This window comes from Rattus norvegicus, chromosome 1, assembly GCF_036323735.1.
Source record: "Rattus norvegicus strain BN/NHsdMcwi chromosome 1, GRCr8, whole genome shotgun sequence".
Lineage (NCBI taxonomy): Eukaryota > Metazoa > Chordata > Mammalia > Rodentia > Muridae > Rattus > Rattus norvegicus.
Window position 1 is genome coordinate 52,982,366 of NC_086019.1, and position 27,502 is coordinate 53,009,867.

General features: G+C 36.0%; 1 protein-coding gene across 10 annotated transcripts in view; it reads left to right on the forward strand.

The window, feature by feature from the left end:
- Qki (QKI, KH domain containing RNA binding) overlaps positions 1-27,502 on the forward strand; it is a 111,982-nt gene that overhangs the window by 47,009 nt on the left and 37,471 nt on the right. For all 10 annotated transcript variants that reach the window (XM_017589896.3, XM_039086917.2, XM_063270765.1 and 7 more), the window contains 1 exon segment: positions 2,962-3,078. In XM_017589896.3, coding sequence (XP_017445385.2) covers positions 2,962-3,078 — 117 coding nt within the window.

Genomic DNA, 27,502 nt, shown 5'->3' on the forward strand with positions numbered 1-27,502 from the left:
TGTATGAAATGAAGTGAACCAAAATGTCATTTTAATAAGCCAACCCAAAAATGGCAGTTTCAACAAGCTGTTTACTGAACAAACCTTATGATTGAGTTCATTAAAGCAACTGTAGTTGTGACTGTGGTTCTTAAGGTAAACACTTTGGTCTTCTAACATCTAACATAGCATTTCTATTATATATTGTTCTTTAAAAAGCAAGTCACAACGTTATTCTAGATTCTAGAAGTTAACACATTTATATTGCAAATAAAAAGAAAATGATGAGGTTAGAGGATTGTAGACTTTTAAAAAATGGATCTACTCCAAGAAGCAAAATTAACATCAAAATTAACAGCTGATGTCCTGGGAGAATAGATAACTAATCAGGGATGAAAACCCTCACCATCGGGCTTCAGAGATGGCTTAGTGGTTGAGAGCCTGAGCGGTTCACAGCCAACCATAACTACAGGTCTAGGGGACCAGACACCCTCTTTTGTCTTTCCTTGCACCAGTCCTGAACATGGTGTACAGAAACATGTAGGCAAACTCTCATACACACTGAAATAGAAATTTAAAAAAGAATGCCTTATCATTGTAGATTGATAAATACTTAAAAAGATAAGTCTGAATGTTTAGGCGGCTAGAGACACATTTCTAAGAATGACAACTACAGTATATCAAAATTGATAACACTAAGGTATACAAACATTGAGGTTAATAAAACTGAATCCATTACCAGTGAGTTCTAAAGGGAATTTAATGAGAAATAGCACTAGTTTCATATAAGCTCATCCAGAGTTGGAAACATTACAGCATGTTTGGAAGTCAGAATAACCTTACTGTCCAAACCTGATATCTTAATTATGACAGAAGAAAATTATAAACAAGTTCCATTCCTGAATTTATTTTAACTTTTAAAAGAATTCTATTCATTTTTATTTTTATGTGTATGAATGTTTTTCCCCCATGTATGTCTGTGTACCGCATGCATTTCTGGTGCTTAGGAAAACCACAAAGAGGGCTTTGGATTCCCTGGGACTGGAATTACAGACAATTGTGAGCTGCCATATGGATGCAGAAAATTGTACCTAGGTCTTTTGGAAGAACAGCCAATGCCAACTGCTGAGCCAGTGCTCTTGTCTCAGTCTCCGTCTCCCTCCCTTTCTCCCTCCCTCTTGCCTTTTCCCACTTTTCTTCCTCCCTCTCCCTCTCTTAAAATAAACCACTGAAATGTTGGGAAACTGCATCTAGTAGGGTATAAAAAAGGAAAAATGCATAATGACCAAGTTGAGTTCATTTCAGGAGTATAAGGTTGGTTTAACATTTTAAAAATTAGTTATAAAGGGGTTGGGGATTTAGCTCAGTGGTAGAGCGCTTGCGTAGAGAGCGCAAGGCCCTGGGTTCGGTCCTCCACTCCGGAGGGGGGGAAAATTAGTTATAGCCCTCCATGATCTGTATGGTTAGCTTACCTAGAACTTTGTCAGCCTTGTTCTTTTAAGCTAGTAGCAAGTTGAGAATGATGCACATTTGTGAACTCAAGGTGTGCTGTGTGAGTAGTAAAGAAAAATATGTAGTTGGACAAGAAAGCATATGACGTGATTTGCAAGTGACAATGCTACTTACATAACCACCACATAGAACCCCTTCCCCCAGAACAATTATAAAATTCAATAATCAAGAAGGAGCATTGCTGGGTAAAAGGTTGATAACAAAAACTAATTATGTATTCACATACTGGAAATAGCTAATTTCTAAAAAACTTGCAAGCATATAGGAAAACTTAATGTTTTAGGAATAGCTTAAAATAATAAAGGCACAATGATCAAACCTTTTACATTCTTGAGAGAGATGTAATATGACCTAACTAAATGAATAATTTAGGCCATTATTCATGGTTTTGAAGTTCCGGTGGGGTTGGTCTCAATGCATACTCTGGAGGGTATATAAAATATTAATGAAATACATGCAGGAAGATGGCAAGGAATAGCTAAAATACTCTTGACTACACCCACCAATTAATCTAGAATGCTATAGCAAGAATAAATAGATTAATGGAACAGAATGCCCCAAACACTGACCTATGTGTACTTGTGTACAGCTCATGGCATGCTCTGAGAAGTGTGTTGTCCGACATTTGTTGTTAGAACAGCACACAAGATACTATAGACCTAAATGATACAGGTTGGTCACTCATGAGATGTGGAAAATTTAAGATGTATAAGTGAGGCTGATCAGGTATAACATTGCATGCTGTTCACAGCAAAGTAGTTTTTACCAGTGAGTAGATGTATGCCTTTCCTAGTGACCTTTAAAATTGTGTAAATTTAAATAGCAGGAGTTTCTGTTAAAAGCTGCTGAAGTTTTGCTTGTACAATTACTTTTGTCACTTTTTTTTCATAGAAAGTTTAGATTTCTTGCCTAAACTTGTAGAACTATAAGTTAAAGTAGGAATGGAAAAAAAGAAAGTCAAATAAGGATGTATAAGATTGTTTAAGGAATGCCATTTTTAAAAGTATGCTCAAAAGAGTTGTATAAGTAGCACAGGGTAGAATCCTAGTTTGAGTGTTCATGTACTAGCAGCAATGTGAAACTGTCACTTACACACTTGTGTCTGGAGACAGAATTTTTCTTGCAGGATTCTTTCCCAGCTATCCTTGTTAAAGGATTTATATTTTGTAGAAAGGATTCATGGTGTGCATGGTATCCAGTGTTGTGTTAATTCTTTACTCTGGCTGAGATTCTGTGTTGATGAAGAACTCAATAAATGACTTTCTTTAGCTAGATCATTCTTTACAGTTTATTAATACATATGAAAATTCCGTGTAAAACAATGATTTACATTCACCTGGCAAGAAATTAATGAGTTGTAGGTTTTAATTCTTGGTTCATGTTTAAAGGAGACAGATGCATATGTATGCTTTCAGATAACTTTGACATAACTTTCAGCACGTGAGTAATTTATATTATCTTTCCCTACAGTTTAATTTTGTTGGGAGAATCCTTGGACCTAGAGGACTTACAGCTAAACAACTTGAAGCAGAAACAGGATGTAAAATAATGGTCCGAGGCAAAGGCTCCATGAGGGATAAAAAGAAGGTAAGTCCTTGATAATAGGCATGTCTTCCTGTGAGTGAGTGACTTGCTTTTTTTTTTTTTTTTTTTTTTCCCTGTTAGCAGTTGTCTTAGTTAGGTTTCTACTGCTGTGAGGAAACACCATGAGCAAATAGCAAGTTAGGGACAGGGTCCCTTACAGAGCAGGGACCTGGAGGGAAGCTGATGCAGAGGTTATGACGGTGTGTTGCTTCTCATGGTTTGCTCAGCCTGCTAAGAAAATCCAGAGCCACCTGCTCAGGGATGGCACCACCCGCTATTGGTTGGGCCCTCCATCATTGATCACTAATTGAGAAAATTCCTTACAACTGGACCTCATGGAGGCATTACCTCAACTGAAGCTCCTTCCTCTCTGATGACAAGCTTGTGTCAAATTGACACACAAAATTAGCTAGTACAATAGTCAAGTTCCACATCTTGTAGATGTTGGGCATAATCCAAAATCCTTAAGATTTTAAGTAAGAATTTTGGAACCATTTTAAGACATTATCATGTTTTGGTGGGTTTTTTTTTTTTGGTTTTTTGGTTTTTTTTTGTTTTTTGTTGTTATGTTTTGTTTTTGTTTTTTGTTGTTGTTGCTTATTATAATTCAAGAACTTTGTCACTACAACATGATAACATGCTTTGCCACTTATAACTTAGAACCACCTATAAGAATTTGACTACTGTATTTTATGTAAAAATATGGCACTAAAACTTGGGGGGTAAGGCAGTGGTATTTTGTTTTTGTGATAGAGCCCCAGGGCCTTGATTTATGCTGACTGCATAAGCACTCTACCACAGAGGTCATCAGCAGTTTTTAGATGGGATCCCACATCCCCAGCAGCATCCCCTCCACACATTAAAAAAAAAATTTTTTTTTTTGAGAAAATACCTTGTTATTTAAGCTTTTTATCATTGTATCTCACTTTCTGGAGGAGGGTTGTAGACATAACATTGTGTTCAGATCCTAAAGTATTTATTTTGATAAACCCTAAATGAGATTGACCAGATGAGTTGGGGCAGTTAGTTTTAGCAATATTTTTTCTTGACTAAAGATGGTTTTCTAGAAATCTTATTTTAGTAAATGAATCTGCTTCTATGTTTAGCTCCTAAAACCACTTCTACTTTATTATTATTATTATTATTGTTACTATTACTACTGCTACTGTTAATAGTGATTGTGTGTTGTGTGTTCAAGAGAGGGAGAGAAAGGAGAGAAAGGGTGGGGATTGTTCTGTCAGTCTCGTCAGTCAGTTGATGCTGAACTATTTGCTTTAAATATTGTTGTTAGGAAGAGTTTATTTGCCTTTCATCCGGAATATTATATAATGTAGATTGTTGAGAATTATCTGTCTTTGAAAAAAAAAAGATTTTAAGTCCTGTGAGTTTACTACTATTTATTAAAAACGCTTTTTAAAAAAGTTATCAGATGGTAAATCTGGGGTCAGTTTATGTTAGGAGAATTTGTGGATTTTTCAGAAAGAAAACCTCCCACCAACATTTTGTGACTTGGTTGTGGTGATGGTGTCATCTGAACTTCAGAATCTGACTGCAACTGCCCCGCTGTTGAGCACAGAGAATGGGCAGCTAGGAGATTTGCAGCAAAGGCTTTGCTCATATCTTTAAATAGTGCCTTTTATATAGTTAGAAAATATTTTGTGGGAATTATGTTTTTCCTAGAACGTCTTTAGATGTATTTAAATTTTTTTAAATAAAAATTTTAAACAAACATTCAGAATTAGGTGTGTTGTAATCTTCTGAAATTGGCTTTCGTGAGTGAGTGACTGTAGGTTAGTGACATTGGCCTTGAACAGTACTGATGTAGTTTACTAACGAACATTGAATGCAAAGTTTTGACAATTTAAGACACACTGATTTTCACCAAAAAAGTGGTTTATGTCCACTAGTTAAATTATTTTTTAAAGAAAAATACTGCTGCTTCTTTTTAAGTTGCTATTAATTTGAGTTGACCTCATTAATCTAACTGTGGTCATACAATACTCAACAGATGAGAATTAGAAATTGGAATTGTGTTTTAGACATGAGTAAAGAATATTTTCTCTTGTCTTGGCAGAATGATAAAGAGTGAGCATTACTCAGATTGCTTAGGTTAGCGTCTTGATTCTGCTGTATAGCATTGTAGTGAGGGTTACATGAATTTTAAGTGCAAAGTACTTAGACCAAGGAGATGGATATTAGCAAGTACTCAGATAAAGGATAATGACAGTTTATTTTGTTTTAAACTACAGGCTAAAGGCAGTGATGAGAATATTTACTGTTGCTCGTCACTTCTGAGTATCCCGTGTCATTGTAGGGTTCTCTCTATTGGCAGTTTCTAATTCTTAACCTTACTAGTAAAGACAGTTCCCACACTTTACTTTCTTCTTTTGTTTGTTGAGTTATGAAACTTGAGATTATACATGCTATATGTGTGTGCATATGTGTTATATATAATATATAACACATGTGCCATACATATACAGAATATACATACATATACATTATATTCATATAGAAAACAATAGTAAAATAAATGAAAATACCTGAAAATGAATTGGGCTGCAGAATACATTTTCAGTGTTGTTAAAATGTTATAGATGAACCTGTTAACTTGAATTACTTCTGTGTGACTAATATTTTCATTTTTTCAAAGCTCACCATTTTTATTGACAGCTCTTTTTTTAAAATTAATCATTCCATTCATTTATATCTCAAATGGTATCCTACTCCTGGTTACCCCGACTAATATTCTTTTATGTCTTCTTTCATTGTGCTCTGCCTTATGTATTGTGTCAGGGTCTTTCGTCTGAACTCTCCACCTTACATATTGATTCGTGCTCTTCCATTGGTTGGTGGAAGCTAGTACACTTAGTTACTTGAACAGCTCCAGAGACTCTCTGTGTCTTCATTCCTTGTGTATTAGGATTATGAGTGGATCCTACAACTGCATGAGTTACATGGGTTCAGAGGGTCCAAACTATTCTTCACTCTTGAATAGCAAATATTTAACCCTCTGAGCCTTATTCCCCAACCCTGCTGTGCTTTCCAAAGTGTTGATAATGGAAAGGGAAGGTGTTTCCATTTGGTACTTGTCTGTTTAGTAAAGGACATAACGAATAGGTAAGTACTGACATCATCATCATCATCATCATATAAGAATGATAAGTATCTTTTAAAGGAAATTTATATAAAGTACAAATTGAAAGTAGTTACAAAGGAAATTCGTCTAGCTTTAATCCTCTTTTCTATGCTAAAATACTAACAAAGCTAGTTAGTAACCTTAGTTTCCTTATTGCTTCATGTACTTGGAGCAAAAATGTTATGATAGAAATAGTGTTTGTTGACTTCATCCTTCACAAACCACAACACATACTGTCTTTTATGGAATTTCATTGCTATTTGGTGAATACTTGTCATTGAGTAAGACTTAGAAAATGATTTAACATTAATTAATGACTAGCCCTGTAGTTCCAGTAGTAAAAGAATGATGTAGATGTGCCTCTCCTTGGCTCCCTGTTGAAGGTTTGACAAATAGTAATGATTGCAAGGTCTATATGTTTTTGATATTCCTGGAAGATAGATAGTAGCATGTAATTCTAAGATCCTGGTTTAAGCGTGTGAGTTAATATGTCAAGTTTTCAAGATTTTCATTTTCTTACTTTGCTCATAATTCATTATTATTAGGCTTACCAGCACTGGTTTTTGTTTTGATGTTTTAAAATTCAAGTAGCCTGCAGGACTACTTAACAGAACCTATGGGCAGGAACTGATAGAACTTAGAATGCTATCAGGAATGTCTTGTGTGTCCTGGACAGCATATGGATGGCACTATTTCTGTGCCTTCTTGTCTGAGGCTGAATATGCTTGTGGTGACAGCATCGTTAGAAAATATGCTATAAGTGAAAATCAGCTACTTTGTGGTAATTTCATCTGATTTATTTTGTGCACTTTTCATTAACTTTTTTTTCAATATTTGACACTTTTTTTCAACTAATCTTGGTTTTATCATTTGTATTTTGTATGTGAGGAAACTTTGTCAGGGAGATTGATTGATTTACCAGAAAAGTAGTAGTCAGAACTTGAAACAAAGCCTGCATTATATCATTTGATGTGCCACGTTTTACTCTAAGGTGTTTCCAACAGCAACAACCACAGAAATGCTGCAACATATGAAGTTAGCCAATTTAACATTTTATTAAATTCTTTCATGTTTTCTTACTTTTTCATAGGTGACAGTACTTTCATACTGTCAGACCACCTAGTACTCCTGGTAGTAGTAGATGTCTAGGGACTTCTGACACTCATAATCAATAGTCGGGTCTCTAGGGAGCACTTACTGATATTATATAATTTGCCTCAGTTTGAGCCCTATTTGGAGATTATATCAGATCACAGAAGTTTTAGGCGTGAACTCCACTGTAGAAACCTAGCACAGCACACATTTGGTTTCTGTTCATCTCTAAGGCATTTTTCTAGTCTCCCTCTTGTTTGGCTAATTTGCTAGAGTGACCTACTCAGAATAACATTTTAATTAGGCTTGCCTGTTTGCTATTAAAGGATATTGAAGGGATACCCGTGAACCACCAGCCATATAGAATGGATGCCCAGAGTGAAACATAGAGAAAGGTAGAGTTTCCATGCCCTCTTCTGGGAGTGCTACCTTCTAGGCTTTTGTAGTTGTTGAGCTCCTTAAGAGTTTTCATGATGCATCTCTGGGGAATGACAATTGCTGACATCATTGGCTGTTAGTGATAAAAATCTTCTTTTTTTTTTTTAAATACTTATTTATTTTATGTGAGTACACTGCCACTCACTTCAGACACACCAGAAAAGGGTGTGGGATCCCATTACAGATGGTTGTGAGCCACCATGTAATTGCTGGGAATTGAACTTAGGACCTCTGGAAGAGCAGTCAGTGCTCTCAACCACTGAACCATCTCTCCAGCCTCAATAAATTCATCTTTCGTTCCCTTTCCTTTCCTATTTCTGGGAACCAGAAAACGTCAGCCCTTTCAGTTAAAATGATGTTGGTTTCCATGGAAACCTACTCATATGCTGGGACTGTCCCATAACCTTTAGTTATCAATTACCCCATTAGTATATAAAGATATTAAATGAGAGCTGTGTTGCCAGGAAATGAACAGATGCAGATTATTACTTATTTGAAAACTCCTAATGATGGATTTAAAAAATGAAATACTCAAATATGTAGTGGGGATAGGACCCAATATGAACAGGAAATTCATTTATGTTTTATATATCTTTCACATCTACCCTGAAGGTAGTATGTACAGTTTTGTGCTCTTTATTTGCTTTTTTGACTACCACCTATCACGTGTTGGCAGTTACAGAATTTTTTGTTTATAACGTGTTAATGCTCAGAAATGTTTTAGTTTTTTACAGTACTTGATAATAATTTCTAAGTAGGGAGTCTCAACTTAAACAGTAATTCCCTTGATATTCAGAATCCTTCAAAGACTTAATCTTAAGTTTTCTAATAGAAAAATTATATTCTTGAACAGAATCTACAGTACTAGAGAAAGTAGTTTTAAGTTATAGAACACAACTGTCTTTTGTATATAACTAGGTACTTTGAAATTTTGGGGAACGACAGTTATATATACTATGGCAAAAAAAAAAAAAAGCCTACTTCCAAAAAAGGAAGTCTTGGTGGGAATATTTTTTAGATTTCTATTATCAGTCTATAAATCTATGACTTCTTTTCCTGTCATAAACTAGAGGGAACAAAGTGTCCAAGCCTGTGAGTCTCTGCCTCACACCTCACCCTGTTTAGTCAGATATTCCCACGATTGACTGAATTTGAAGTTGATGAAGCTGGGTTAGGTAAGTTTGTCCTATAGGAGTTTGCAAACTCAGCAGTCTTAGAGTCCTGCTCACAGTGAAGGAGGCTGTATGGTAGGTCTGCCTGTCTTCTCGGACTGCTAATAGTGGTGGCGGCTCATAGTCCCAGCCTATATCACTCTATGCAATACCTGACTCAGGCTGTGTGTCAGCCTCAGGAGCTAATGAGTGGCACTGTTCTTGTCTCACAGGTTTTGAGGTTTAAAGGGATATAGTAACACATTCATTGCCCTATATTGAGTAAAATACTGCTCTAAATAGAAAACCAACTATCTCCTTGGGCAAATTTAGCTGTGTCATGCCATTTCCTTTGGAATGTGGGGTTTGCAAGTCAAAATCCACACAAAACTGCTACAAGCTTTAATTTTTCAAGTTAGCCTTGGCGTTTTTGTTTTTTGTTTTTTTTTTTTTTGATGTGTATTTGACTATTTGTCTTTTGTAGAGCTGTGCTTTAAAAAAAACTAAGGAAGTACAGTATTTTGTGACGATAGAGGTATATTATATAATAGAAAACATAATACAATTTTTGAATTTTCTCTCAAAGTATTTGGTAGAACATTTATAAGATCATTTCTAAGATAACATTCTTAAATGGTCATATCTAGCAATTTATTAGAGTTATTAACTTTTTTCTTCTGCTTTTTATAAAACTTATTTTCTAAATATATAATACTGTATGAAAATTGGAAAGTGCCACATAAACTTGAATCATTGTTGCTAAGATTGGCAACCGGAATTGAATCTCTGGAACTCTCAATGGTGAAAGAAAGAACTGATTCTGGCAAGCTATGCTCTGACCTCCACACATGGTCACATTCACACACACATAAACAAACACTAAATATAATTAAAAACCAAAGCCATTGTCCTAGAAACTACTTTTGACAGTTTGGGGATGTTTTCTAGGTTGTTCAAATAATTGTTCATATGTACATACCTTTTATAGACAGTAAAGTGGATCGTGCTAGTTCATAACTTTAGATTTCTCCTGCAATATTGTAATCAGTCCTTTGACATTTTACCAAATAGTTGAGCTATATGCTGAGGGTTAGGAAGGTATTTCCATACGAAATACTGAGTAATATTAACAGTATGCACAAACTAACATTTCCTCCATTTTTAGGGGTCTAAGAGTTGAGGTCTCTCTTTCTCTCTATCTATCTATCTATCTATCTATCTATCTATCTATCTATCTATCTATCACATTTTTATATGGACTGCTACAGTTGTCTCAGCATTTGGAAGAGGTGAATTAGTTTAGCTTGGGATTGGTATATCACTTCCATTAGTTCTCAAGAACTCTTATGGATTTGCTAGTTACATTTTCATGATGGACTAACATTTGTCTCTGTGTCAGTGGCCTTAACAGCTAGTGGCACAATTATCTAACACAAAGACAAGTCCAAAGAACTTGTTTTATTGATTCTGCTGAGTACTCTGTTCTCAGTAAATAATACCTTAAGCACAAGTATGAATTTTTTTTAACATCTTTTCATTGTGGAAAAAATTGAAACAGCAGGGCAGTCAGCTGCCTAATGGACTGTCTCCCAACCACACCAGCACTTCTTTCAGCAGGGCATTTCTCATTGCCCTTCCATTTCTCCCCACTGCATGTTAAGTTACTTGAGAACTGAATTCTGGACATAAAGTGTCAACTATAAATATTCTATTAATTAGCTCTAAAATAGACTCAATAATAGTAATTGTTAATTTTTCTTTATATCACCAAATATGTACTCAGTACTCAAAGTTCATGTTCCATAAATGTTCTTTTAAAAATGCTTGCTGAAATTATATCCCAGGCTAGGTATGTTAGCATACCCTTCCAACACCAGCATTACACAGGCAGAGAGAGGCACACACTCTGCCGGTTCCAGGGCAGCCTGGTCTGCACAGTGAGACCCTACCTCAAAACAAAACCCCCACAATCCATAAATTACATGCATTTGAATGTCATCTACATTATGACGGATTGATTGATTGATAGAACCCTTAAGCCAGTGTTTCTCAACTTATGGGTTTTGACCTTTTTGGCAAACCTCTATCTCCAAATACGATTCATGATAGCAACATTACAGTTTTGAACTAGTAATGAAATAATTTCATGGTTGAGGGTCACCACAACATGAGGAACTATATTAAAGGGCTCAGCATCAGGAAGGCTGAAAACTATTTGTCTTAAGCCATTCCTTCACTCACCCCATTTTTCCTTCCTGCTGTTTATAAAAAGGACTTACTGCATTTTAAAAACATTTATTTGATATATTGGAGTGCTGGGGAATGTACTCAAGATGTCTTATAGCTATACTTGATTGTGAATTTTTTAAAAGTAGAAATGGGATTAATTAAGAAGAAGGGTGATCAAGACAGGTAAGAAGGTAGTGGTGCATTTCCTTAGAGTGAGTGGCAGGTGAGGTGGTGGAGGAGGAAGGAACAGGCCTTTATGTGAGGGACTATAATTTGATTGAAAATTCAGTAGTGGCTTATAGTGTATGTCTTTTAAGCTTGTCTTTACATGTAGTTGCTAGTTTATATTTAGAAAAGAATTATAAAAAGGTAATTTTGATATGTGTGTGTAATATATAATATTTTTACTAATTTCTCCTTTGTATCACCAACAGAGTTACTCTTCTGTGTGTTATGTAGAAGACTTAGCATCTTTTACAGGCATCAGGGATAAAAAGCTAATTATATATAATTATGCCTTAGGTTGGGTAAGTTTTGATTTTTCTCAGAGAGAAAAAAAGCTGCACTTTTTTTTGGGGGGGGGGAGCTGAGGACCGAACCCAGGGCCTTGCGTTTGCTAGGCAAGCGCTCTACCACTGAGCTAAATCCCCAACCCCTTGCACTTACTTTTTGTACCTTATTCCTGCCTTATCATCACACTACGGTCCACCCCTTCCTTTATTGGCTATTATTTTTGGTTACTTTTTAAAAAGAATGTTTTATACTTTTTTTTTTTTTTTGACAATTTCACGTAAGTATATATAACTCGGTCTTATTGGCCCTGTATTATCTCTTTTTACTTAACCCAGTTCTCTTACCACATCCCTTTGCATGTTAATGTCACTCTTTAAAAATGTATTTATTTTTATATTATATACATGAATGTTTTGCCTTCATGTATGTCTGTGCACCTTGTGTGAGCTGGTGTAAAAAGCAGAGGGTGTGTCAGATTTTCGAACTGGAGCTCTGGATCATTGTGAGTCTCCAGGTGAGTGCTGGGAATTGAGCCCAGGTCCTCTGGAATAAACAGCAAATGCTCTTACCATGGAGCCATTTCTCCAGTCCTCACCTTTTTTTTTTTTTTTTTTTTTTTTTTCCCCTAAAGGACTTGCTCACTGAGGTAGATTGGTGTTGCCTACATGTCAATGGATGTGGCATCCTCCACAGGTGTGTGGGCAACATAGTCAGTGGCCATATTTCTCATCTATTGATTCTTTTTTTTTTCCTTTGGTGACAGGGCTCTCTCTATTGCTGGTTGCCCTTGAACTCACAGAGAGCCACCTGCCAGTGCCTCCTGAGTGCTGGGAATAAGTATGTGCTACCACACTGGGCCTAATGATAATTTTGACAAGATGAATTAGTGAGTAGGAACTGTTACAAGGTTTTCTCATTTAAGTGTTACTTTTTAAGTTGAATGTGCTTGAATAGTAGTGCTCAGCTATGATGACAGATCAGTTGCTATAAAACTGAGACTAATTCTGCTCCTACCTAATTTGGCTTAGAAAGAACCTGACTAGGCTAGTTAGTCTTAACCATCTTTATGGTAAAAATTGAAATTTCAGTTCATAATACTATAGATGATTGTTACTTAGTTGTTTTCTTTTTAAACCTGTTAACTCTTATTAACTCTTGTAGTTAATACCATCTTCTAAGACTTTTATCTTAAAATAACTTTTGCCAATAGGCTGCTTGGTGTTGACAGTTAGTAAAGATAGCTGTGTGGCTTCACAATGCTTGCAGACTTTGCTGTTAAAAAAAAAATCTAAGAACTAGTGGGTTCTCTCATAGGTTGAGGGTTTTATGGATACTAGATGATGAATTTCAAGAAATTAGAAGCAAGGTGAGGTGCTTCATCTACCATAGTAGAAGGTTTGAGGTACAGTTGGAGAAGCTGTGTTGGCATTGAAAACAAAGTTGAATGCTATGTTAAATTATTTTCGTTTTGGAAGCAGTTGTTTAATGTTATGTTAATTAGTTAAAAAAAATAACTTGACAGCATTGGAAGAGATGAGCTGAAGAGGCAAGTCACAGATGATAATGAAGCCCAGACAGCCCACTTAGAGATTTTACCCTTGTAGTAACGTAAGATTCATGTCTTTGAGTAGTCAGTTCTCTGATCCCTTTTTAGATAGAAATTTTATATTTAGTTGGTTAATAATTGATACATTTATAAGGTGCAGTATGGTATTTTAATGTGTTCATACAATTGCCATCCAATTAGGTCCATGTTTCTTTGTGTTAATGAAAATATGCTTAACCTGTGCAGAAATTTCCCTAGCAACTTTCCTCACAATAGCTCCATATTGGAAATATCCCAGATGTCATCTTGCAAGGGAATGCTTAAATTGGTGCACCCCTCCTCCTGGTACACATAAAAATCAGAGTGAGAATGAAGTCACTGTGTGTAGAAAGGCCACGCATACTACATGGTTTTTTAGATGACATCTTGAAATGGAATGAAGTGTTTTTAGTCATGAAAAGGAAACTAGGGTCTGTGTGCTGGGAGAGTTCTATAATGTGATTACAGCAAGGTCACTATTTTGAGAATGATTTTATAGTATAGTTTTGTTTTGTTTTTTTTTTTAAAAACTTTTAACAGTGGTAAGAAACTTTTGTTGTTGTTAGAACTCATAAACACATTCTGTCATTCCCTAACAATTAAATATGATTCCTTAAGCATCACAAAACTAAAATTAAACTCTTAGATCCATTAAAAAGAAGAAAGTAAGCATTCAGGATCTTAGCAGTCCCCTAGCTTTAATATAACACATTAAATTAATAACACATCTCTGTGTCTTAGTGTCTTTTGCCATAGCCCACAGTGCCAGTGTCTTAAAGGTGTCTCTGTAGCTGAGAGCTCATAACTTGATTTACTGGCTAGTTTTATGTAAGCCTGACACAAGCTGGGTTACCTGAAAGGAGGGAATCTCCCAGATGGAGGGCATTTTCTTAAGTAGTGATTGGTGGAAGAAGACCCAGGCTGTTGGGGATGGTGCCATCCCTGGGGTGGTGGGAAATGCAGGCTGAACAAGCCCTGGCAAGCAAGCCAGTAAACAGCTGTCTCCATGGTTTCTGCATCAGCTCCTGCTTCCAGGTTCCTGCTGCTTGTGAGCTCCTGGTCTCCTTATTTTCAGTGATAAACTGTTGTATGGAACTGTGAGTGAAATAAGTCCTTTCCTCCCCAAGTTGCTTTTAGTTATGGGTTTCATCACCCTAATAGTAACTCTTAAGACACTTTGATCATCCTGTATTTTTTGATCAAGTGAAGACACAATGTCTCATTGAGCTTTGGAAGTGGTTGGTTTTTAAAGCAGAAAGAAGCCTACTGTATTAATCCCTGTAGTCATATAACTGACAAATGGGACTTTAGGAAGGAAGGTCTGTTGGTCAGGTGATATGTGGCTTGTCTTTCACATTCTTCCAAAGAGTAAGCAGAGAGGTGAGGTGAAAGAGGAACTAGGTGCTAGTCTGTGCCATTTATACCTCATTTCCTACAGGTTCCAGATCCTTCCCAGTGTAACAGGTAGAGGGCTAGACAAATGTTCATACACAAACCTTTCAGGGAATATTTCAGATTGAGACCTTAACGTTTATTCTTCTGCAAAAGACTAAATCAATTCTCTTCAAAGCATCTGAGGTTTTAAAAACACTCTTAAGAAAAATCAAACTCACTGGAGACAATCTCTTTGTTAAATGCAGTAAAATTAGCTTTCAGAGAAATGGACTTTTTAAGACAATTTAACCTTATTTTAAACTTTGTTAGCAGATAAAATTAGCCAGTTGGAAATGCTGTCAAGCTTTTGTAAGCATGCTTGATTTAACCTGTTTACAAGTATAGTATAACTTGTGGCATCATCTCCTAGTATTTCAAGGCTGTCAACTAGTTCTTATGGGGTCCGTTTTTGCTACTTTATTTTTTCCTAATGTGTGTTTCAAAAATAGAAAGTAACTTTAGAATACTGACTAGGCTATTCAGCTTCATTTCTGTTACGTGCTTACCAGGGGATCATGGACTCCGAGGATTTTAAATAATTATTTTACTTTGATGTACAGTTGTTAAAATTGTGAGACCGTTTTTAAGCAGTAAAAAGATGAACCTAAACTAGAATTTCCTTTGTTTGTTAAAATGAAGTAACATTTTAAGTAACCTATAAAACTTAAATTATTCTGCTATAGATCTAATTGCAGGATAAGTTAATTGTCCATGTCTGTGAAATTAGACATGAGTTTCGTAAAGCAAGAGTCCATTTTATCACTAGGTGCTTTTAATGAGCATTTTAAAATTAAAGCTTGAGTGGATTACAGTCAGTTAAGGAATATATGGCACGTTTTCTTCCTAAAATGTCCTGTTTCATAGTGACAGAATTGATAGGAAAGTGCCACTTGTCTATATCATGTGCTGTATTGCTTGACTTTCCTATCTATAATCCTGCAATGAAGAACTTCAGTTAGAAAACGTCTTAGCCATGTTAACAGCATATTTATTGTTAGGCAATTTCAAATCTGGTGAACCACTCAGTCTACCCTAGTAGTTGGATTTTTTTTTTAATTTAGTTCTTTAGCTGTGAAATACTTATGTTATAATTTCCTGTTGCTCTACTTTTTTTTTTTTTTTTTTTTGGTTCTTTTTTTTTTCGGAGCTGGGGACCGAACCCAGGGCCTTGCACTTCCTAGGCAAGCGCTCTACCACTGAGCTAAATCCCCAACCCCTCTACTATTTTAAAATGACCTTTAAGACAGATCAGATTGTCCGTCCATCCATCCATCCATCTGTCTGTCTAGGGAATTGAGAGAGAGTTGAGCAGTTAAGAGCACCTACAGATGTTGTAGAGGAACTTACTCCAGTTCCTAATGCCCATGTTGTATAACTCACAACTTCCCATAACACCAGGGTATTTGTTGCCCTTTTCTGAACTCCATAGATGTTACTACTCTTGTGCACATAGCTGTGCATGCGCGCGCGCACGCACGCACGCACGCACGCACGCACGCACACACACACAGAGAGAGAGGGGGGGGAGAGAAAGAGAGAGAGGGAGGGGGGGAGAGAATTTAAAAGTCATGATAAAAATAGTATTGATAAAAATACTTTTATCAAATTCTGAAGATTGTGTTATATCTTTACTTAGACTTTCTGGATTCAAATTTCTTTAATTTTTTTTTTATTGTATTTTCCTGCTTAGGCTGGTTCAATCCACATCACAAACAGCATTTGTGCACTGTATTCTTTAGTCTCCTATTTAAAAATAGGCTATTGGCCTTCATTCTAAATTATTTGATAGCTTTTCTGTTTTCTCATGATTAAAATTTATGCCACCTGTTTTGGTAAGAATATTTTTAAAAGTGATTTTTTTTCCCTTTAGTATCATTTAGCAGTTAAAAGGGTAGGCTTGTCTCTTTTTGGTTTTGATAGTGAACATTTCGGTCAGTTGGTTAAGAATTTTGCCATATTTTTTCCCTATAGCATAAGGTTACTTTCTCCCCTTTAAATTTATGGCTAAGGATAGTCTATTTCTTTTCTCTCCCAAGAGACATTTGCCTAATGGTTTCAGGATTGGTTATGACTTGTGCTCAATTTTTGAGATTCTATTTATACTTTCTAGTTAATGATAGCACTTTCTGATAGGCTAAAATTTTTTCTATAATCTCTATTTTCTGTTGAGTTTAGAATTTGTATTCACCAGTATCAGGTCTGCTTATTTGATTTTACTTTATAAGGTAGGATGGTATCAATTCTATTCTCATGTACTTAATTAATTTTGCCCTGTAAAACAATTTTAATGACAAATCTTTGAATTGATTATATACTGGTATAGTTTACTTGTTTCAGTATAAAAAATTATAAAATTGACTTGGTAAGTTCTTAATTTAGTGAAATTTTTATTAACTTAATATTTATTGTTTTTATATAGCTACTGAGCATGGGGGGAACTTACTGTCTAGGTAGGAATTTACTTAAGTAATTTTATTTCGCCTAGTTTTGCTACATTTATATCCCAATTATCTTGGGAATAAAAGACATGATTTGTTTTCAAGTAAACCGATGTTTCTTAGTCATTCCACCTCATATTTTGATGGCATGTTAAACAATTTTTTTTTTTTTTTTGGTTCTTTTTTTCGGAGCTGGGGACCGAACCCAGGGCCTTGCGCTTCCTAGGTAAGCGCTCTACCACTGAGCTAAATCCCCAGCCCCACATTTTTTTTTTTAAATCATCATAGGTCTGAGGGGAGAGAAGGGTTACATTTCAGTTTGCCCAAAATAGTCTAAGCTATATCACTGCTGTGATGTAATTGTCAGTAGTTTTCTTCTTTCCCAGAGCACTGGGTCCTCATTGACACTTATACAGACACTCACTAATTTAACCTGTCACGTTAGAAATGGACTCTTACCATCTCATCAGTTAATGGAATTAACTGAAAGCCTAAGATTTTCATGTTAGGTCTGCCTTAAATATATGCTCTTACTTTTTCATTTATCTTAAAATTTCAGTAGCAAGTGTAGCTGTTTAGAAAAACTTCTGGAATTTACTACACATTTAAAAAAAACAAGATTTATTTTGTAGACTACTATGCACTGAAAAGTTTGCAGTGAATAACTTATGTTTATATAGACATACAAAAGTAAGTGGTAGAAGAATTTTTAAGTAAAGAAAATTTAAATATATTCTCCATAGTGTTAGGAATCATTTTGTGGCAAATAAACATTGATAATTGTCAAATAAGGTTGCTGGTAGTATTTTGAAATAGTGCATTCTGTTGTAGTCAAAACTGAGGTACAGTAAATCCACAGAATGATGTTATACCCTCTACTGTCCTTAGTTTCCTTAGTTAAACTGCACCTATGACAATCTCTGCCAAAAAAAGTTCAACATTCTTGATGTTTGTCCCTAGTCTTCAGATTCCCCAAATCCTCGAGTGCTGACTTTGTATAGTTAGAAACTAGTTTATGTGGTATACTCAAAAAGATATCAGAGGCTTCCCAGTTGCTGTTAAAATAGTAAGTTTTTGTTTTCTTTCCCTCCCTCCTCCCCTCCCTCCCTCTCTGGTAAAATACTAGAATTCCTTCATCAGAATGGTCTGTGGCACTGTAGCAGCGTCCATGAGAGTGGGTGGTTTAGGGTGAATAGAAGCTCACTGCTCTTTCTGAGGCAGTTTGCTGAGGTCTGTGCTCGATTAGAGACTCTACTGCTGTTATCCTCCACAAAAGAGAAACATGATTGAACAGATGGGAGGAACAAATATATTTCCTTATTTCCCTCCTTTTACGAGCAGGACACCTCCTGGTAGGTCCAGCTTGTTACTCTTTATTGTACATTACGTTTCTCATTCATGAACTTGGCAACAAATCCAGACCATCCCACTATCTTACGCATGACTGTAAAAATGAAAGCCCACAAAGAGAGGAAAACTAAGCAGTTGCATGGTTCAGTTGAAGTCCTCAGTGATGACAGATGCATAGCTCTATTTGTACAGGAGAAATGGAATCAATTTCCACTGATAACATCTTGTATTTTTCAGGGAGTCTGTATAGCAGATCTGGAAAATGAATGCTTAGCAGTCCAGTATCTTTTTAACTGGGCACTTTGAAATAATTTTAAAATTGAAAGAACTCTATGCTCATTGTTCACTTGATCTCTGGTGTGTATACAAGCCTTTACATTCTGGGCCTGTTTTTGCTTTTGGGAGCACATATAAGAATAAGAAGTCATTGTCATGAGATGTAACTTGAGACAGAAAGTACACAAGTTTGTGAACAGCAGCATCTCAGATAGCTTCCCATTTGGGAGATTGATGTTGGGTAGAGGTCTTTTAAATAAAGTCACCAAACACTAGAAAAGGGACATTTAAATTTGAGTTGTGGATGGACACCAAGGGTGATGGTTGGTGTCCACAGTAGGATCTAAGAATGAATGAAGTTCGAGCAAATGCAGAAACATTCAGGTGAGCATAAAGTGGAAGTGTCTGTGATAGAGTGTGGCTGGAGAAGAAAGGAGAGGGATGGGTGTGCTGTGTGTGTGTTATGGGGGTCCTGACAAAGTGTCTGTCCATAGTATTGCCTGTAGAAAGCTTAGAGAATTTGACTATTATTGGAAGTAGAAGACTGATACTGTTGAATATAAATTTTAAAGAGTTCTTTGGAATAATGGAGAGTACAGTTGAAGAAAGGGAATGGATGTGTTAGGCTGTTGTAGTTACTGAAGTGGGAGATGGAGCCTTGTTTCAGATTCATTTTGTTTGAACACTTTGAGACTATTTTGACTTTTACTGGATTTCCAAATCTAGTATTGGTCTCTAAATAGGCCTCTTGATTTTGTTATTGTGTTGGCTTACAAAGGTTGTATTCTCCCAGAGTAGTCATTTACTTTGATTTCAGTGAATTGTGGGCATAATTGATACTTATTTTTTCTAAGGTCTTTTTTTTGTCTGGGGTTGGGGACTGAGTAGCTTACTGATAAAGCCTTTTCTAGAATGCACCAAACCCTAGTAGGTCTAATGTCTCTCTGTGTCTGTGTCTGTGTCTGTGTCTGTGTCTGTGTCTGTGTCTGTGTCTGTGTCTGTCTCTCTCTCTCTCTCTCTCTCTCTCTCTCTCTCTCTCTCTCTCTCTCTCTCTGTCACACATATAGTCTCACTGTATAATTTTAGTCAATTTCTTACTTCCTGAAGTGTAGGAGTGCCAGGTAAGTATAGAAGGAAGACTTAAATTACAGTTTCAGAGGGCTAGGCAGATAGTTCAGTCAATAAAATACTGGAGAATCTTAGCTTAGATCTCAGAACCCACCTTAAAGGGGGGCAAATAACCAGGACATAGTGGCATAAATTTATAATCCCAATCCTGGGAAGGTAGCAACAGGAGGATCCTTGGATCTCATTGACTCCTCACTCTGGACTGTTGACAGACCCCAGGTTGGTGAGAGACCATGGCCCGAAAATACAAGGTATGACTGATATATCAAGAAAGATACCCAAAGTTGTTTTCCTATGTACACACACAGCATGCACACATCGTCCACACATATGTGTTTTCACTCATAGAACAACTTTACTATAGCTTAACTTAGAAAAAATGAGACAGTGCAAAGCCAGCACCACTTTGAATTGGAGTTCAAGTTAAGCAGAATTGATATTTGAAAAGTAAAAGTGAAGTTATTAATTACCATGGTATAAGCAAAAAGGGAGGGGTATTTTGTAGATAATATGAGTAATCATAATAATTATGTAGCTCATGCATAAGTTTTCCTTTTTGATCTTCTCTCCAAACTGCACGATTCTCTACATTGTAATGTGAATTTACAAACTTTTAAATGGTTTTCAGTCAAGTGGCTAGATTATTTAGTAGTATTTTATGGCATTTAATTAATTAATTATTATTATTTTGCTCTGTATCTATGTGAACGGTATGTTTGTACCATGAGGTGCGTGTGCGCGTTTGTGTGTGTGCCTGCCTGCCTGTCTGATTGTCTGTGTCAGCAGATAACTTTGGAGTTTGTTATTTTGTTTTGTCTTTATTTGGGTTCTGCGAAACCAAGCTCAAGTTGCCAGGCTTATCTGACAAGCACCTTTACCTGCTGAACTTTCTTGCTGGACCCAAACTTTATTGTGGTTTTCTTTTAGTGTATTAATTATTGGCCTCATTTAATAGGATTTTTTTTTTTTTTCCAGAGCTGAGGACCGAACCCAGGGCCTTGCACCTGCTAGGCAAGCGCTCTACCACTGAGCCAAGTCCCCAACCCCAGGAATTTTTTTTTTTTTTTTTTTTTTAAGGCAGATTTGTGCTCTGTATCTCAGACTAGCCTGGAACTTACTAAATAGCTCTTGCTGGCCTCAAAGACAGTTCAACTTACCTTTTTATTATGTTTAAATTATAGACATGAGCTAAAATAATACATATCAGGCTTTAAAATTGTACATTAAAAATTAATTTTAATAAGTTTTATAGCAAGCTGTACATTATCCAACCTCAGTAACTTGGTGTTGAGGCTAGGCTCTTTTCTCTTTGGTAATTTTCCATGCTCCTGAGTACACATTTAGGAAGTCACCAAAAGAGATGGCAGCTGCATGTATTGGGGATGTTTATGACATTACCAAAGGGGGTGGGAGAGCTGGAAGCAGAGATGCTTTGAGACAATAGTTGGTTAATGAGTTTGCTTGTATGTGCAAGAGAAGAGAATGGGCCTGATTGCTCACAATTTGAAGCCTGAAAATGTATTTTTCTGGATCTGTGTATTTGCATATCTAATTGCTATGTAATCAAAACTAAGTGAACTGTAGCTACTTCAAACTTTAAAATGAAAGGCAATCATCCTTGTGGGGAGGAGGGAGGACCCCTAACTTGTAAGCTAGCCTGAATATTAGCATTATAGTCCTCTTGTGCTTAATTATAGGTGTCTGGCTGAGCAGTAAATGTATGCTTGTGTAATAGAGAAGCAAGTGTGACTCTGACACACCAATGGAGCTTTGCTGCAATAGAGCCTGGGCTTTGAGAGCCATTACTATGTTATCTATTGTGTGCATTGGTGATGTGGGATGGTGCCAGAAGGACTGCTAATTACCTGCTTTTTTATATGGAAAGCAGTGGTTCCACCAGTGACCTTACTACTAAAACTAAGACTTCCTATTAATCAGCTAGAGTATGCTTGGGTTTTTTGGTGGAAAGAATTCACACCCCCCTCCCCAAGCTGTTTTCTGACATCTTTGCTTTTTGTTAGCCCTTTGGGGTTAAAATCTGTTTACCATATTATGAGTCCTTTGGGTTATTGTAGATTTTCCTTTTCACTGTATTATTAACTTGAGAGACAGTATATTCTTAACATCCTTAAATGTCTTTGAAAGTTCTATAGCCACTAATTTCCAAGGTTTTCAGACTAATATACGCTCTTTTTATATTTCCTCATTGAACTCAGACATCTAACACAGGCTTAAAACATATTTTAGTTTCAATTAGTGTCAAACTAGTTCTTTTTTTTTTTTTTAAGATTCATTTATTTATTATATATAAGTAACACTGTATCTGTCTTCAGACACATCAGAAGACGGCATCAGATCTCATTACAGATGGTTGAGAACCACCATGTGGTTGCTGGGATTTGAACTCAAGACCTTTGGAAGAACAGTTAGTGCTCTTAACCACTGAGCCATCTCTCTCCAGCCCCAAAACTAGTTCTTCGTCATTCAGTCCCTGAGGAAAAGATAGGTTCAGCCTGATAACAAAGTCTTCAAGATTCAACGATTTGGGTTGAGCCAGGGAACTACTGAAATGTCTGCAACCCCATGACCCCAACAAAACAAAACACCATCATTTTAAGCATTTCCTTATTTCACTTAATTCTATTTTGCCTTTTAAAATGTTTATTCTAAATCTAAGAATTTAGGATTATTAAACTTTGTTTTTAAAAACTACTTGCTTTCTAATTTTCTTCTTTTCAGGGAAAAAGATTTATTTTTTGTACATTGTTAGTGGAGTTAACAGATATTTTTCAGAAGATACTCCCGTGAAGTTTTACCTTATAAATTAAGACTTAATTTGTTGAAGCCAGGCATAGTGACATACACATTTAATCCCAGCAACCTGGAGACCGAGACAGTAGATCTCTTGAGTTCGAGGCCAGCCTGGTCTGTATAGAGAGACCCTGTCTCAAAGCATAAGATAAAAACATACCATGTTAGTCTGTTGTGATTTTTGTACTTCTTTTTAGTTAGCATTATTTTGTGAAAACAGTTTACAAGGGAACAACAATCAAATTCGAGTGTCGTGGAGTTCTGTGGGATTTGGCTTGAGGCCATCTCCAGCTGTAGGAAATGCCATTGAACAATCAGACCCTTTATATATCATGTGGTTTTTAATTTTTGAAGAGTTACCGAATATCTGATCTATTTTTTGGTTTTTACTTGAGCTTTTGCAGTTGTTTCAGTCTTAAGTAATAATTTCATCAAAAGAATGATTTTTTTTCTCTATTCTTTCTATAATACATCCATATTTTCATGTAAATACTTGCTATGTTCTGTAATCAGTTACAGGTTTATCTCACAGTAGTTTATTTTCAGTAACCTCTAAGTCCTGCACATGCATGACAGACACATGGGTGACACTTGGAAATTTAATGTATTGCGACCTTTCATATGCTGTGCTTGAGCCAACCCCTGGGTTTAAAAATATCCTGTTGAATTAATTTGTTCTTTTCATAAGTACTGCTCTTTCAGTACTGTATTTTAAATTATTATTGTTTGTGTATGAGCATATGCACATGCCTGCCTATGTGTGAACACGTGTTCCAGAGCATACACACATTTGGCACATTTGTGGAGATTAGAGGACAACTTTCATGAGTTGATTCTTGTGTTCCACTGTGTATTCTAGAGACTAAACTCAGGTACCAGGCTTTCATGGGTACCTTTTTTACCTGCTGAGACAGACTTCATATCCTTAGTATCTTTCTTTTCTTTTTGTGTGTGTGGGAGTATATTCATGTGTGCACATGTGAAGGATTAGGTGACACTATCCATAATTTCATATCATGTACCCCAATCCCACTCATCTCTCCCTGTTCCTTTGTGTTCATCCTCCACCCTTGCAACTTCCCCCAAAGAACATAAAATGAGAGTAAAAATACAAAAACAAACAAACAAAAAACATCTTGCAGTGGAGGCTGTAGTATGTCACAGTGCCACATATACTCTTCTGTCCACACATCTTTATTTGCTAATGTTCATTGCAATTAGTCTGTTTCTAGGCTTCTGATTTTTGCTACACTGTCATACTGGATCGTTATGGGGCTAATCTTGGATTCCCTCTTGTTGTGTTCTAGGGAGAGGTACTGTAGCTTTAGATCTGCAAGACAGGTCCTTTCGTGTATTCCAGAAGATCATAAATGGGATAAATGTTGGTATTGTAGGCATAACTACTGTGCCTCTCCCCAGAGGTATTTCAAAACAACTGTCCTAGTATTCTGATAAATTGATATAGGGAGAGATAGACAATACCAAAAGGAAAATAAAAACAATTAAATCTCTTGAAAACATAAATCTGATAAATGGTTGAGCTTTACTAAATATGTATTTGAAAAGAGGACAGTGGGGTTGGGGATTTAGCTCAGTGGTAGAACGCTTGCCTAGCAAGCGCGAGGCCCTGGGTTCGGTCCACAGCTCCAGAAAAAAAAAAAAAAAAAAAAAAAGAGGACAATGGAGATTTCCTATTGTAGAGAACTAAGCAAGGGAAGGGAACCATTGAGAAAAATGGGGGTTTGCATACTATAGGTGCAGATCAGAGTTCGAGGGGCATCCACTTAGTTTCTAGCTTCTTGAGTCCTGGGATGAAGAGATGCATCAGGGACATAAGACAAAACAGTGGAATAGGAACAGTTTATAAAAAAGTGTCCCAGGAATGGACAGGCCCTAGAATGCTGGGGAAATGCATGTACAACAGCCCTGGGCCATGCGGTTCATTACCATTAACCTGCATAGGACACATCCAATATGTATGTCTAGGTTTGGTTTTGTTTTTCCTACATGCTCTTTTTGTTGCTTGTAGGCCAGGGTGGTCCCAGCCATGTTTGTCTTATGGCTTCTTTGATGTTGATGCTGCTCTTCTATTCCTCAGATGGTCTAATAGACACACACTTGACATCCAAGAAAACAGGAAAATAGATAAGCCTGGAAAAAATGTTTTAAGAAATAATGGCTTAGAACCTCTGTAGTTGTTGATAGATAAATAGGCAGGTTGTAGAAGCCCAACCAGCAGCATATAGATTGAACACAGAATGTGGTGTACACCAAGGTGTACAAGAACAGATCTCTGACTCCAGATACCAATGGCCAGGCTTATCCAGGTGTGGTTTATGCTGAAGCAGGAGCATTATGAATGTAAGTGTTGGTAAAGTAGTTAATGTAATAGATCATTTAATCTTACAAACATTGCCTAGAAGCATAGTTTAAAAGCTACCGAGGCAAAGTTAAATATAGTCCATGTATATTCATATGTATTCATATTTAGGAAGACTCTGCTTCAGAGTGAAATCTTGATGCTTTTGAATATTTGCTTCCCATTCTTTTTTCCTGAGGGCCTTCATTTTAGCTTAGTTTAGCTTCACTATCTGTTTGTATTGCATAAAAACATCTTGAAGGCAGACAGAAATGAAAATTATACATGAAATATTAAGTGACTGATTTTATTAACAGAAAATAAATGGGAAGAGAAAATGACTTCTAAATGTTAAAAGTTAAAAATTTACCTACCTGAATTATCTAACCAACAAAAGCTGCATTTTAAATGAAAAGTGAAATACTATACAAGAACTGATTGCCAGCATATTGATTGCATTAGATAATGTGAATGAGTGCTCTTTTAGGCTAAAAGAAAAATGGTAGTCACTGAAAATTGGTTACTGGCTAATACTGGTAATAATAAATATTCTGGTAAATTAAAAAACTTCACTGGATACATTATGATTTCTTATAAAAGACAATAGCTATTTAATGTAGATTTCTTAAATTATATCAATGTATATATGGACCTTTGTGATTATAAAATTTCTATATGTTATGTGAAATAACAAAGTAAACATAAGTAGATCATGTACAGTTAAAATTTGTATTATAACCTTCTTCCTCCATGATAACAACCATAGAATTATTACTAAGAAGTTTAATTAGAAAGCTACCAAAGTTAAAAGTAAAATACAATTATAGAACATACTATAACAGTGAGCCTAGAGAGATGGCCTAGTGGTTAAGAGCGCTTATTGCCATGCAGAAGACTGGGGTTTGTATTCTCAGCACTCCATGGTCACTCGCAACCACTTTTAAACTCCAGTTCTAGGGTATCTGATGTCTTCACACCTCTCCTATTTCCTGTGCACACATCTGGTAGAGACACAGAACTAGGCACACATGCATCCATTAAAAATACAATATCTGAATGCAAAAAACATAACATGCTGCTGGATCTGATATGGTAGAGAAGAAAGTAGGGAAAGGAAGCGTATGAACAGCAGAATAGTTGCACAGGTAGACTGTTAAATGGAGAGCTGTAGCTTTAGCCCTGCTCCAAATTGCTTGAATAACAGTGGGAGAAATACACCTCAGAGCAAGCATTGAGGTTGCTCTTACTAAATCTCATCAAGAGATATATCATCCATAATAGAAATTCTGTGAGATTGAAAATACAAACATGGAAACAATATTTCTAGAAGGTTGCAAGCAGGTGTCTGTCTCTATTGATATAAAATAAAATACTCTCAAAAGGAAATAAAGGAGATTATTTTGTAATGGTAAAGGTTAATCTATCAGGATAATGTAACAGCATAAATACAACTCTATACATGAGCCTAAAGAAAGTAAATATAGGCACAAACAGTAATTAATTCCATAACTAGAAGTAGGGTTTTTTTTTTTTTTTTTGACTGAAGAGGAGATAAACTTTATTCTACCACCTTGTTCCCCCCGCCCCCCACCTTGGCCTTCTGGACCTTGTTAAATATTACACCTAATCGTTGGAAAGTTTATATTTTCTTTTTCATGCACTAGAATGGAACCTATACATGTCATAGGGTAAGAAAAGATGAGAATTGTGTAACTTAAACTTTGATCATCAAGGAATTAAATACCAAATATTTTGAAAATAAGTAACACAACTCCTTATGACTCATTGGCCAAGACATGGAGTCTTGGAGGAAACTAGAAAACATTTTTAGTTGAATGTTTGTAAAGAATACAAGGCAGAAAAATGTGTGAGGTAAAAACTTGTTTAAAGGGGACTTTTATTTACATATGCTTTACAAGTTTAGAAACATCAAAAATAAAGGAACTAAGTTCAGTGTAACTAAAATGGAACTGAGAAATAAAAGATGGAAGCTACTGAGATTGAAAAAGGACAATAGAGAAATGTAATGACACTGATTATTTGTCTTCCAGACTATCAGTGTAATAGATGAAACTAATTAGGCTGATGTATACCAAGTAGAAAATACTGACAACCAGTGTCTAAGAAGATGAAGGATATACTAGAGATCCTGTTTATTAAAAAGTTCTTGAAGGAATGCATGGCATGAACAACATTTTGAGACAAGGTGTCATATAGTTCTGTGTAACTTTGAACTCTTAATCCTCTGTCTCCACCTCACAAGCTCTGGATTTTAGGTTGTGTGCCAGGCAGCTCACAACCACCCCTAACTGCAGTTTTCAGGGATCCAGTGGCCTTGTCTTTAATCTATGGGTACTCTTACACAGATGCATGCACATAAAAATTAAAAATAATAATGAAAGAACACAACATAGAACAGAAGATAATTTAAAACTCTTTTCAGACTTGATTCTTTATATAGAAATTTCTAGGGCATGATAAATG